This window comes from Epargyreus clarus, unplaced genomic scaffold, assembly GCF_041222505.1.
Source record: "Epargyreus clarus isolate Ecla_fem2 unplaced genomic scaffold, WU_Ecla_fem_2.2 ptg000025l, whole genome shotgun sequence".
Taxonomy (NCBI): Eukaryota; Metazoa; Arthropoda; class Insecta; order Lepidoptera; family Hesperiidae; genus Epargyreus; species Epargyreus clarus.
The window spans coordinates 737,457-751,563 of NW_027332232.1; the positions used below are offsets into that span (position 1 = coordinate 737,457).

General features: G+C 41.3%; 1 protein-coding gene across 1 annotated transcript in view; it reads left to right on the plus strand.

Moving 5' to 3' along the window:
- Positions 1–14,107, plus strand: part of LOC140752707 (uncharacterized) — a 60,119-nt gene that overhangs the window by 8,317 nt on the left and 37,695 nt on the right. The window contains exons 9-22 of the mRNA XM_073087040.1: positions 378–521; positions 1,605–1,802; positions 2,645–2,839; positions 4,225–4,338; positions 5,629–5,742; positions 6,352–6,442; positions 6,840–6,952; positions 8,004–8,091; positions 8,757–8,884; positions 9,217–9,349; positions 10,034–10,629; positions 11,762–12,182; positions 12,622–12,806; positions 13,674–13,867. Coding sequence (XP_072943141.1) covers positions 378–521; positions 1,605–1,802; positions 2,645–2,839; positions 4,225–4,338; positions 5,629–5,742; positions 6,352–6,442; positions 6,840–6,952; positions 8,004–8,091; positions 8,757–8,884; positions 9,217–9,349; positions 10,034–10,629; positions 11,762–12,182; positions 12,622–12,806; positions 13,674–13,867 — 2,714 coding nt within the window. The remainder of the gene's footprint in view (positions 1–377; positions 522–1,604; positions 1,803–2,644; positions 2,840–4,224; positions 4,339–5,628; positions 5,743–6,351; positions 6,443–6,839; positions 6,953–8,003; positions 8,092–8,756; positions 8,885–9,216; positions 9,350–10,033; positions 10,630–11,761; positions 12,183–12,621; positions 12,807–13,673; positions 13,868–14,107) is intronic.

Here is a 14,107-nt window from a genome sequence, read left to right on the forward strand (position 1 = left end):
AGATAGTCCGAGACTCGAGAATGGACATAGGATAGTTTTTATCCCGGAAATCCCACGGGAACTAGGGATGGCGATCTAAGATCGTCTAATCGGATAATCGATATTTTGGACCAAAAAGTCGATTATTTTAATCGATATTAGTAAGGATTGAATCGTAAACTATGCATTTGATTAAGTGATGATCTTTAGCAAAGTTGTTGTCCATGAGCCCACAAAGGTTCCAGAGTTGGTACGACCAATTTTCGCCAGATGGCGCCACTTTCATTCCAACGAAGGTACGAATTTTCAGTTTGATGTACGTTAGTATGTCATATTATTTTCTTTTAAACGCGGACGAAGCCGCGGGCAAAAACTAGTAAATAAATAAATATTTCCAGATATCCTGGTGTATCCACGCGAACGTACCGGGCAGCGCGCGGCTCCTGCAAGCGGCCATCTTGTCGTACGACGCACTTCCGGCCTCCATGCGGACACGGACCGTCGTGTGCAATATACTGGAGGCGCCGGTTGAAATACGCAAGGTAAGTAATAATAATAAATTCATTTATTGCCACACAAAAAAAGATTATAAAACAGAAAACAAAAAATATAAAAGACATAATAAAAAAAACAAAAAGGTTACACATCGAAAAAACCGCTATCAAATAAGGACAATGGTACAAAATTATTAAAATCGTGTATTGTCATCGATTTTTGATAATTCTTCAAAATTTTGAATTAAACTGAACGTTCAAAGTGGATAGACATCGGGCTCAAAGATTCCGTTACTGTTACGTACATACATACATACATACAACCCAAGCTAATAAAAGCGTGTTAAAAATACAGCTTAAAAGCATATGAATTGTCGGCAAAAGGACGTGTCTCAGCATTATCTGACATCGGGTCATGACCCAAAGCGGTGCTGTTTTTCAGACCCGCCCATCCCCCTAAAGGTGATATGTGGGTAAGTTAGGTAAGTACAGGGTGTTGTTGAATTTAAAAAGAGAGGAAAGTGTACAGGATGTTGTTTTTTGGTTAAAATCGAAATAATAAGTGTATAGGGTGTATCTTTGCATTTAAAAAGGAAAAAGTGGTAAATACAGGGTAATTTTTTTTTTAAGAAAATCATAAAGTGTGTGTATGTATAGTTATAGGGCGTGTTATGGAATTTAAAAAGAAAGGAGACTGTACAGGGTGTATTTTTTGATTTAATAAGAAAATACGCTTTCCACACTTATAGTCCGCCAGCCTCATAGCCCCATGACACGGGATTCCCTGTGTCGTTAGTGCCAGGGATACACACATAGACGAATACACAAACACCCAGACCCAGAAACAGAAATCTTAATTCATGATTCAGATATCTGTGCGATATCTGAGTGATGATATCTTATATATAAAATTCTCGTGTCACAATGTTAGTTACCGTACTCCTCCGAAACGGCTTTACCGATTTTCACCAAATTTTATATGCATATTCAGTAGGTCTGAGAATCGGCTACTATCTATTTTTCATACGCCTAAGTGATAAGGGTTGTTTACCCTTAACATTTTTTTATTTACATGGCAATACATCGTTTACCGGGTCAGCTGGTTATAGTATAATAATATTATTGTTTCAGCCGGCGCTTATATTTTTAATAGCTGAAACATGTACCACAGATGACACACAGAGAGACAGGTTGATGTCGGTATGGAAGGACCTGTTCGGTTACCAGGATGGCACCGATGTCACACTACGCCACTCACAGACCGTTCTAGAAGATTACTTGGAGCACGTGGTGTTTCTGCTGGAGAAGTTCCTAGAAGAGGAAGCAGAGGTAGGTTTTTAGGGTTCTGGGTACAGACGGGGTAAAAATGGAACCCTATTACTAAGACTCCGCTGTCTGTCTGTCTGTCACAGGGCTCTGTCTCCTGAACCGTAATAGATAGACACTTAAATTATGGAGTAATAGCTTTTGCCCGCGGCTTCGCCCGCGTTTAAAAGAAAATAATATGACATATAATCGATTATGATATAAAAATAATAGATTTTTTTGGTCCAAAAGATCGATTCTCCGATTAATCGATCTTAGATCGACATCCCTAGTTCCCGTGGGATTTCCGGGATAAAAACTATCCTATGTCCTTTCTCGGGTCTCAGACTATCTTTGTACAAAATTTCATTAAAACCGGTTCAGTGGTTTAGGCGTGAAGAAGAGACAACCAGACAGACAGACAGAGTTACTTTCGGATTTATAATATTAAGTAAGAATGTATAACTGAGGCCGTTATAATAAAAAATACTAAAAATAAATCAAGTTGAATATAAAAAAGGGGTCCTCATACAACAAATTACTATTTTTCGAACTATCTGTTGGACCGTTACAGGCAGACAGTTCAAATGATCACATTCTATGTACTTCAGTGGCTGCTATAATAACTTTTTATTTTTTTATAATATAAGAATAGCAGACGAGCAAGCAGTCCACCTGATGGTAAGTGGCTACTGTCGCCCATGGACATCTGTAAGCAACCTCAGATAGAATTAGATATTCCTACCTGAGATCGGCTACAGATGCGCCGCTACCCTTGAGGATTCAGTCACACGAGTGATCTTTTAAGATATTTTTGTTTTTCGTAACCCTAAAACCATTTTTTTTTATTTTTTTTTGTATTTCAGGAGCTGCCATCGAAAATATCATCATTATTAAAACTAACAGCATACATATTGAACACACAAGATTGCTCCAATGCACTGACAGACAGTCAGTTAGTACATATTATAGTGGTGTACGTACAGCGGTACCCGAGCGCTGCGGCTGTGTGCGTGGGGAGAGCGGCGGGGCATGTGGGGGGGATGGAGGACTTCTATAAGGTAGGTTTTTGTTATAATATCGAAGGTTATTCTGCCTATTTCTGTTATAATAGCAGTGTTTGAAGGTGGTAGAACCCTTTGTGTTTCGACTCCGGCGGCACCACCGTCACAACTATTTCTACCTAATAACAGCAGTGTTAGGCGCTGCTGTGTTCCGGTTTGAAGGGTGTGGTAAGGGAGACCGACTTTTCCGAGGCGTTCCAGCTTAGTCCTCAGGGGTAGCGGCGCTTGTGGCCGACCTCAGGTAGGAATATCTAATCCTATCTGCGGTTGATTACAGATTTCCATACAGCAGTAGCTTACCATCAGGTGGACTGCATGCTCGTCTGCTACTGCTATATTATAAAAAAAAAACGCGAGCTTGCTTCAGCTGATGGTAAGCGATTGCCGTATGGACAGCTGTAATCAACCTTAGATAAGATTAGATTCCTGCCTGAGGTCAACAAGCGTCGCTATTGAGGACTAAACTGAAACGCCTCAGATAAGTATGTCATAGGTATGTCTCGGATAAGTATGTTGATTTGATTTCATTTGATCTGACCACACTTCAAACCAGAACACAGCAGCACTTAACACTGCTGTAATAATCCTAGTGTGGGGTTGTGAGCGCAGAACACATTTATTATTATTATTATTATTTATTGTGGTTTTCAATGTAGTGCTGTCATTTTGGGGGTCCGTGATTCAAATTCAAATCTCATTTATTCAAAATGGATTCATATAGAATACTTTTTGAAAGTCATCAAACTCCACCGCTTTGGAAGGTGTTTCGCTATGGAGAAGAAGCGGCGCAAGAAACTCCATACGTGTGCATATTTGCATCTTTAAAAGAGTAAAAAATATACAATTTTACATAGTGGTGCATATAATTAATTATTGATGTTGGAGCTGGAGTTGTCATACCATGCGGATTTATCATTTAAGTACTGATTTATATTATAATTACTTTTTTACATAAAGTTAATTTTATAGTAGATTTAAACCTTTTTTCGGATAGATTGATAATGTCTTTTGGTATTTTATTGTAGAAACGAATACAGTTCCCCATAAAAGAATTACACACCTTGCTTAAACTAAATTGAGGTATGGCCAGTTTATCTTTATTTCTAGTATTATGACTATGCCTATTATATTTTTTTTCCAAACAAATGCCAGGCACCTCTGCTTTTTCATATATGTGACTTACAAATTAATTATCACTTGTTTAACGGTGAAGGAAAACATCGTGAGGAAACCTGCACACCTGAGAGATTTATAAAAAGTTTCGAAGGTATGTGAAGTGTACCAATACGCACTTGTCCAGCGCGGTGGACTATGGCCTAATCCTCATTCTGAGACCCGTGCCCAGTGGGACAGTGATGGGTTGACGATGATGATGTTTGCAGCACATCACCATGAGCGGGTGTGTTGATGAAGAGCACCTGATGGAGAGCTGCTTGGCGCTGGTGGAGGCTCTGAGCGGCCTGGTGGATGGGAACCAGGTCTTACTGGCCGCTAAGGTAACTATCAAAATTTAATTGTCAAATGAGGGTATTAATTAAAAATGGGCATATAAAAAGGTACTGAAACACGACAAAATAATCCTTACTCACTTTTAATTTTTAAATGACATTTAAAAGTATGAAACGTTCATAGCGATGTTTATTGTTTACAACTGTGAGGATAGTGTGTTAGACATTCCCACGGTGTAAAAATCGGCTACTTTGGACACAGAAAAGCGTGGCTTAAATGCGGGTTTAGGTCACAGGGTGCTATATAATATGTTTTAAAAATCGAATGTTGTAGTTTTAGTTTTTATCAAAATTGGCCGCGAACTCCTGTCAGCTAGTTTCGGATTTGGCCCTGAAGGCCTATATGAAAAATTCACCCTGTATACGAGATGGGAACTGGGACTCTCGTAGCACGGCCGCTCTCCGGACTAGTGTCCGGACTAGACGCACTGGGCTCCGGGTTCGATCCCCGGCCAGACAGACCCTGACCAGTTTAGATTTCTTCCGATTTCTTGGTCTGGGTGTTTGTGTATTTGTCTTTGTGTGTACGTGTCACCCGCGGCACAGGGAATCCTAGTGTGGGGCTGTGAGTCAATAATGTTATTGGCTATAAATATTTAAAAAAAAAGAGTCGAAAAAAGGCAAACTATTAGGGTAGTAAACGAGCTTGCAGTCCACCTGATGGTAGACACTGTCGGACATCTGTAACTCCATAGTACAGGTTCCACCTGAAGTCGATCACACGTCACTCCTGAGCACTCCGCTCGGCTCATATGTAAGTCAGCACACACACACACACACACGCACGCTCAACAGTTGCACGTGTAGGTGTGACGGTGGTATAGTCCGCGTAAAACTGCTAGTCCGCTTTGAATATAGAAATGAATCGCGTCGCCATAGCAAATTGTATGACTACACCATAGATAAGTAAAGATTACTCACTCCTAACAAGAAAATGTACCCAGTTTTGAGAATTGAAATAGTTGCGTAAAAAAGTTTTGCCACGTCTCCGTGCTAAAATGTCCCTAAAATTTTTGAAATAACTATTTATTTATTATGTAAATTACGCAGTATTAGTTATTTATTCGTAAATTTTGTCTAAAAATGTTTTTATTTGTCAAGAATTAAAAACAAGACAACTTACTAATAAGCCGTTTGTGGCTTCATTCAATTTCAAGGCGGCGAAGTATCTTTACTAATCTATGGACAGCACCTGCTCGGAATAACTTTAGAGCGGACTAGCAGTTTGGCGCGGACTATACCTGCCCGGTGGAATACTGGTTTGAACTTTTTTTGCAGACTTTACTATCCAAAAGCAACACAGAGTCGAAAATACTTTCGAAAATGCTGAAGCAGTTGGAGAATATCATTTTGGATGTAAAAGAAAAATTGGATAATGAATTATTATATCAAGTAAGTAAATCCGAGCTTTTTCGTAAAATAATTTTGGTACACGCATTTTAGGGTTCCGTACTTAAAGGATGAAAACGGAACCCTATCACTAAGACCCCGCTGTCTGTCCGTCTGTCACAGGGCTCTATCTCTTGAACCGTAATATGTGGACAAATGAAATTTTTACAGAGTACTTGAATTATGTATAACGGTGGCCGCTATAACAACAAATACTAAAAGTAAAATAAAGTTGAATATTAAAGGGGGTCTCCATACAACAAACCGGTATTTTTTGGTATTTATCGATCTAACTGTTAAACCGTACTAGGAAGACGGATGAAATTTTTACAGTCCGTTTACTACTATAACTGATATTATAATAAATACAAATAAGAACCATAAAACATATTTTAATATCGTTATTTTAATTTTATTATACATTGTTTACGTATCATCATCACCTCAACGCCATCTATAATGATAGATACATTGACAGAAAATAGTGACAGATGGCGTTCTTTGATTTTTTAATACTGTCATCCTGCCAATTATTAAAAAATGCTAGCGTAGTTTTATTTATGTATATGGATTAAAATATGTTTTATTCAATACATGAATATTATTTTGTAGGTAATAGGTTTGGTGGAAAAACGTCGTAAGCGCCACGTCTCGGCTTCGAAAGACGACAGGATACTCCATCGAGATTTACTTATGTTTTTGGGTAAGTTTTTAAACATATAGGAGTAGCAGACGAGCATATTGCACCTGATGGTAAGGTCCTCGTACGGACTTCGGTAATCAACCCCTGATAGGATTAGACTCCTACCTGAGGTCAACAAGCGTTGCTACTGAGGACTAAGCTGGAACGCCTGTAAGTATGTCTCTTACCACACTTCAAACCAGAACACAGCAGCGCTACACTGCTGTTATAACGGAAACAGGTGTGACGGTGGTGCCGCCGGAGTCAAACCACAAAGGCTCTACCATCCAGTAACATAACTATATTTTATATGAAATATATTTGATAAATAGATCGGTCCAAAGTATGCCGGGTCAGCTGGTTATTTATATAGCGTTTGTAAGTTAGTTTCAGGATTATGTATTTATGTTTGTTTCAGGCAAATTTCTATCTAATGACGTGTGTACCGACGATCGTAATCCTATCCTAAGAATGGATTATAAGGAGCTTTACTTGAATATCCCGTTTCCTCATGAAGGCATCACATTGAAGGTAAGTTAATACAGTAACTAGGGTACCGGGTTCGTTCCCGACTAGGTGAATCATATTTTAAGTGAAAACTTTTTAGCGGCACTGTGCACATTGTGATGGGTAAATGACAAACTCGCGCCAGGGCACGTGGCCTGATCGAAAATTCGTAAGACGGCAAAGCAAACATTTTTTTTTATAATATAGGAGTAGACGAGTAGACGAGCATGCAGTCCACCTGTTGGTAAGTGGCTACTGCCGCCCATGGACATCTGTAATCAACCCCAGATAGGATTAGATATTCCTACCTGAGGTAGGCTACAGATGCGCCGCTACCCCTGAGGACTAAGCTGGAACGCCTCGGAAAAGTCTGTCTCCCTTACCACACCCTTCAAACCGGAGCACAGCAGCGCCTAACACTGCTGTTATTAGGTAGATATAGGTGTGGCGGTGGTGCCGCCGGAGTCGAACCACAAAGGGTTCTACCACCTTTAAGACTTTTTTTAGCTTACATTTTTACATTTTTTTAGTTTACATTAGCAACAAACCCGCCATTAGCTTCGGTCGTCCCATAATCTAAAAGCAGACATTCCAACACATAATAGTGGCTTTTTCCATTACCCATTCGCTGTTCAGGCAGTTCTGCTCTGGAACGCCCTGCCCGTGCACATCAGAAAAGCACCCAGCAAAGCTATTTTCAAAAAACTTGTCCGAGAGCATCGGAGCACCTCATCTGACAAATAAAGCTTTTTTTCCTATTCACTCACTAATATGTATATTTATTTAACACCAAGGGTTGACTGGTAGAGAATGCCATTAGGCATTAAGTCTGCGCTGTTGTAATAAAACTTTGTGTTACTTTAACAATAAATATATAAATAAATAAATAAAACCCAAATACAAACCCATTGAGTTTCCTACCGGATCTTCTCAGTAGAGGTCGCGTTCCGATTCGGTAGTGGTTTAAGAAAATATTGTAACTGACAATTTGTAAGTGCCGCCGTTGGCCTATACAAAATAAATATATTTCATTTCATTTCATTTCACTCATCTCGTTTTTTGTACCAAATTTCAGCTGAATCTTCAAGATGTTTTGGAGCAAGCTATTGAGGTACAGGATGCCGACATGTTGTGGACACTCATAACGATCATATGTGCCAATTGTAAGTATATAATTATAAGTATATTATATAGGAGTAGCAGACGAGCATGCTCACCTGGTGGTAAGCTACTGCCGTATGGACAGCTGTAATCAACTCGTGCAAATCTCTGTAAGCATGCTCGTCTGCTACCCTTATAAATAAATAAATAAATAAACGCTTTCTACACTTACAGCCCCACACTAGGATTCCCTGTGCCGTGGGTGCCATGGTCACACACATAGACAAATACACAAACACCCAGACCCAGAAACAGAAAGCTAAATTCATCATTTAGATATCTCTCTGGCCGGGGATCGAACCCGGGACCCTCTGCGCGTCAGACCGGCATGGTGACCGTTTCGCCACGCGGGTCGCTTAAGAAAAAAAACATTGTGAGCCGTCACGGGACGCCTGGCAGATGTGAAACATCGACATTATTTTGTAAAAGTAATATGCAGAAAAGAACATATTGTGATAGGAACTAAATATGTCATAATGATAAAATAAAATATTACGATTTTTGCGCATGGCGACGCGTCGCCACACCGTACACACTACTGCATATAGACTGTATATATATACCATCGTATAGCCACGGCATGCGTCGCCACGCCAGAAATCGGTTTTACGTGCGGCTATAGATGTTTCACATCAAAAGAAATGAACTATAGTATAGCCGTTATCAGCTCGCAGGCTAGACAGCGAGTCGACGTGTGCGCTGCTGAGCCGCGCGGCGGCCGCGCGCGCGCGCTGCGGCCCGCCGCCGGCCCGCTGGCCGCGCGCCGCCCGCCGCGCCGCCGCCGAGCTGCTGCCCGTTAGTATTTACACTGTTTTAACGACACACTATTAGGCATTATAATAATTTTTTTACCACTAGTTTTTGCCCGCGGCTTTGCCCGCGTTTAAAAGAATAATATAACAGTGATATTTGCCTCTACCCAAAGTAACATGAGATGTGGTTCGACTCCCTCCATTGGTTGGTGCCCATCCCGTGGTTGATTGGAATCGAAGATCAATTTTCGGAGAATCGATTCTTCAGGCCTCGATTTTCTTGTGAATCGATTTATATCCCATTCGAATCGATTCAAGAATCGATCTTTTCCTGCAAAAAATCGCCACCCCTGATCACAAATATATATTTTTCAGTACATAGTGAAGGAAACGTCACCGCAGGCTAGGAGAATCCTCTTGGAGATATTTGACACGGTCCTCACGTCGGGGTCCCAGGTTCAGATCTCGGAGGTGGCGAATAGTATCATCAGCACGGCAGACGAACTGTGTAAGTTGACACAGAGCATGCGTTTGAAGGTAGAACCCTCTGTGGTTCGACTCCGGCGGCACCACCGTCACACCTGTTTCTGTTATAATAGCAGTGTAGCGCTGCTGTGTTCCGGTTTAAAGTGGAAAGAGACATGTTTATCCGAGGCGTTCCAGCTTAGTCCTCAGTAGCAACGCTTGTTGGAGGTAGGAGTCTAATCTTATCTGGGGTTGATCACAGTCCATACGGCAGTAGCTTACCATCAAGTGGACTGCATGCTCCTCTGCCACTTTAATGTTATTAAAAAGCATTCGTTAAGAATACAATCATTATTTGTTTTACAAACATTCTATTTTTTTATAATAGGAGTAACAGATGAGCCTGTAGTCCACCTGATGGTGAGTGGCTACTGCCGCCCATGGACATTTTAAATCAACCCCAGATAGGATTAGATATTCCTACCTGAGGTCGCCCACAGATGCGCCGCTACCCCTGAGGACTAAGCTGGAACGCCTCGGATAAATATGTGTCTTACCACACCCTTCAAACCGGAACACAGCAGCGTTACACTGTTGTTATAACAGATATAGGTGTGACGGTGGTGCCGCCGGAGTCGAACCACAAAGGGTTCTACCATCTTCAAATGTTAATGTATATATACTCACATACATATTATTATATATAGCTACTTACTGTTTCTTTCAGGTAACAAAAGCCAAACGAGACTGGACCTTCTGTCCCCGATAATAAGGGCGATGAAAGAAAACAGTATACTCTCACAGAAATATCTGCCACGGATTCTTATTGTCGCCCTAAAAACACAGCACTACAATACAAACACGATTTTTAATGAAATTTCTGAAATAATTCAACAGAAAATAACATTATTTGATTCAAAAATACTATCGAAGTTGATATTCGACGTGTTTGATTGTTTGTGTGATGTTAATTACGTTGTGAATCGAAAATCGAAAATTTTGATCACGCAAGCCGTGACCTTTATGAAGAAACTTTACGATTTGAACAGCACAGAGTTACCGGATATGGGAGATGTGTTGGCTAGGGCCGCACGGGAACCCAGACCCCAGGTTATGGGTGTTTTGTGCGCTGCGCAACGTGTGTTTGTGTGCGACACACAACATACACAACTACATAGACAGTTTGTGGCGAAAAACTGCATGTTTTTTGATAAATTCTTTGATTTCGAGGGTGACATCAGCGAGGGTCACGTGACGCGGCTGGAAGCCATCTTGGATTTTGTGGCAACCTATGCAGAGGTTTTGCTAGATGTGTATTATGAGGTATGTTATCTTATATACTTTTTTAGCACGCTTTTATTAGCTTGGGTTGTATGTATGTATGTATGTATGTATGTATGTATGTATGTACGTACGTAACAGTAACGGAATCTTTGAACCTGATTTCTATCCACTTTGAACGTTCAGTTTAATTCAAAATTTTGAAGAATTATCAAAAACCGATGACAATACACGATTTTAATAATTTTGTACCATTGTCCTTATCAACATCCTCAGGATTAACGATTTTCGAGTCGAGAGAAAGCGCCTTATGGAGCGTACAGGCAAAGTTACTAGATTGATTTTTAGCTATGAAAAATAATAATGTTATTTCCCTATAACTCAAATGTACTGAAACATATCTATAATGCCATCTTTTAGAATGATTTTTACGATTCCGTACTCAAAGGATAAAACGAAACCCTCCGCTGTCAGTTCGTGAGTCACAGGGCTTTATCTCTTAAACCGTAATAGATAGACACTTGATTTTTTTACAGACGATGCATAATGATGGTCGCTATAACAACAAATACTAAAAATTAATAAAATAAATATAGTTTAAAAAACTAAAAAACACGCTTTTATGATAAAATCAACTTCATGGATTCATGGAGGTATTCATACATTGCGCGACAACTCACGTGGCGGAGCGGTCACCATACCGGTCTGACGCGCAGAGGGTCCCGGGTTCGATCCCCGGCCAGACAGATATCTAAATGACGAATTTAGGTTTCTGTTTCTGGGTTTGGGTGTTCATGTAACCTAGTGTGTGGCTGTGAGTGTAGAAAGCGTTTAATTGTCGAGGCGTTCCAGCTTAACGGATTAACGTGTGATTCGTCTGAATTGTGGGAGTGACTTTGGCTATATTTTTATATGGTCGGGTCTTTTATTTTTAACCAACTTCAAAATGGAGGTGGTTCTCAATTCGGCCGGTATATTTTTTCGGCTCATATTGGACACGCTGTTTACACCGTTATCGAACGAAATATATTGAGCGCCGACTTCAGAACTATGTACTAAACCAACATTTATTTCAATTATTTTTTACTTTGTAGTGACATAGAAGTCGGTTGTATTTTTTTGTTAATTTTTTTAAATTATTTTGTTTATTTTATTTTTTTGTTATTTGTTTCAGAAAACTCTGGTAATAATATCGAGGGTGATAGAAACATCGACACCGAAGCAAATTAAATGTATATATAAAAGCTTAACGGCTTGTCTGTCCGCATTGAAGTATCATCTGAAGAGTATACCACAAGAGTTATACAAGTCTGTGGCAAAATGGTTTCAAGGGTTAAACCTAACCCTTATCTCTGTAGGGCTGAGTCGATGGGAGGACGGGGAGTGGGGTAGCGTGGTGCAAGGGTTGAAATGTATGCTTGACGTGTTCGGGGTTGAAAAGTGCGGCTTGGGTGACGTCACAGGCTTAATGGGGGAGTGGCTGGGCCACGTGAGGGGAGGGGGTGACGGGCGGCGGGGTCACGTGACGCGTGACGTAGTCGCCGTGTGCCTGGCCGCGCTGCCGCCGGGGGGCGTCGGGCCGCTCGTTATTACAGGTAAGAATGTAAGACGTTTGAAGGTGGTAGAACCCTTTGTGGTTCGACTCCGGCGGCACCACCGCCACACCTATTTCTGTTATAACAGCAGTGTTAGGCGCTGCTGTGTTCCGGTTTGAAGGGTGTGGTAAGGGAGATATACTTTTCCGAGGCGTTCCAGCTTAGTCCTCGGGGGTAGCGGCGCATCTGTGGCTGTCCTCAGGTAGGAATATCTAATCCTATCTGGGGTTGATTACGAATGTCCATGGGCGGCAGTAGCCACTTACTATCAGGTGGACTGTATGCTCGTCTGCTACTCCTATATGATATATATAAAAAAAAAGATTCTATCAAACATTCAAAGTGGGTACACTCCGGCACCACCGTCACACCGTTTCTGTTATAACAGCATTGTTAAGCGGTGCTAATGATTAATAATTAAAAATGCTTCAATTTTCAGATGACCGTGAGGATGTTCTTCAGTTTTGCAGAACCTACATATCGGTATTCTCAGAGTTCTTCACGATGAATCCAAACTTACTCGGTCGAGAATGGATTGAGTTCTCAATTCTTTTGAATGATATAGTGCAGTATAGAGTGAAGAGGAGTAGGGATGACGCCGCCATTTTGGATCTGGTGGAGAAGGTAAGAATCGAAAAACGCCGAAAAACCCCCATTTATCTTCAAATTGTTTTGTTTTTAGTATTTGGTGGTATAGTGGCCCCCGTTATACATCATCAACCCATCACTGTCCCACTGCTGGGCACGGGTTGAGACCCGTATTCATATATTCGTACATTCTAAGGAATGAGGATTAGGTCATAGTCCACCGCGCAGGACAAGTACGTATTGGTACACTTCACATACTTATGAGAACGTTTTTTTTTAATAAATCTCAGGTATGCAGGTTTCCTCACGATGTTTTCCTTCACCGTTCAAGCAAGTGATAATTAATTTCTAATACGCGCATAATTTTGAAAAATCAGATGTTCGTGCCTGGGATTTGAACCACAGACTGCGATCGAGAGGCCGAGTTTCTTAACCACTAGGCTATCACTGCTTTGTCCCTGTAGTACCGGGACCAGGATAGGGCTACGGTATCCCCTGCCTGTCGTAAGAGGCGACTAAAAGGGGGCTTCCGGGGTTGCGGGTAGCAAGAGTGGGAGCTCGAACCGTCCAGCAAGCGACCCCGGGAAGGACAGCGGTTTGTGTGGTCGCATATCGCTGTAATAACCAGGGGATGTGAGAGGAGCGTAAATTGCTCCCCCAGGGCAGAGCCCGAGAGAAGGGCATCGCGTTAGGAGGACTCCGGTTGTGTTCCGTTGGAGATCCCGGAGTTCTCCACCAAACGCTGAGGACGGTCACCGGGGGGATTTTACTGCGGTAAAATCCCACATAACCCGGCGTCACTCCCATGGTGTCGGGTACGTTTTTAAGGTCGTCGTCAAAAAAAAAAGGCTTTTACTGCTTAAATTAAAACAGTACTAAATCACTGGTAATTGTAACTTCCAGTTATGGCCTACGTACGAAACCAGGAGTACCTTCAGAGAAAAAGAGGCTTTACTTTTGGACCTGTCCTGTTTGAGTGTGAAGCTGTCCCCGGCGTCCGGACCGATGCAGTGGTTGCTGAGGACCTTGGGGTCAGATGCCACCCACGAAGACAACACCAGGCTGGTGGCGTTGGTGCCCGGAGCGGACGAGTACAGGTAAGGTATTAGATTATGTAAGGTGGCTTCTTCTCCATAACGAAACACCTTGTGAAGCGGTGGTGGTTGTATTGACATTCAAAAAGTGCTCTGTAAAGAACCTATTTTGAATAAAAAAAAATGATTTCGCTACTACAATAAAATACGCGACCACATCTTGAATCTGACAGAACGAAAGTTTAAACTTGTCGTTAAACAAATGTTTGTAAAAAAGTGTACTATAGGCTGAGTGATTATTTG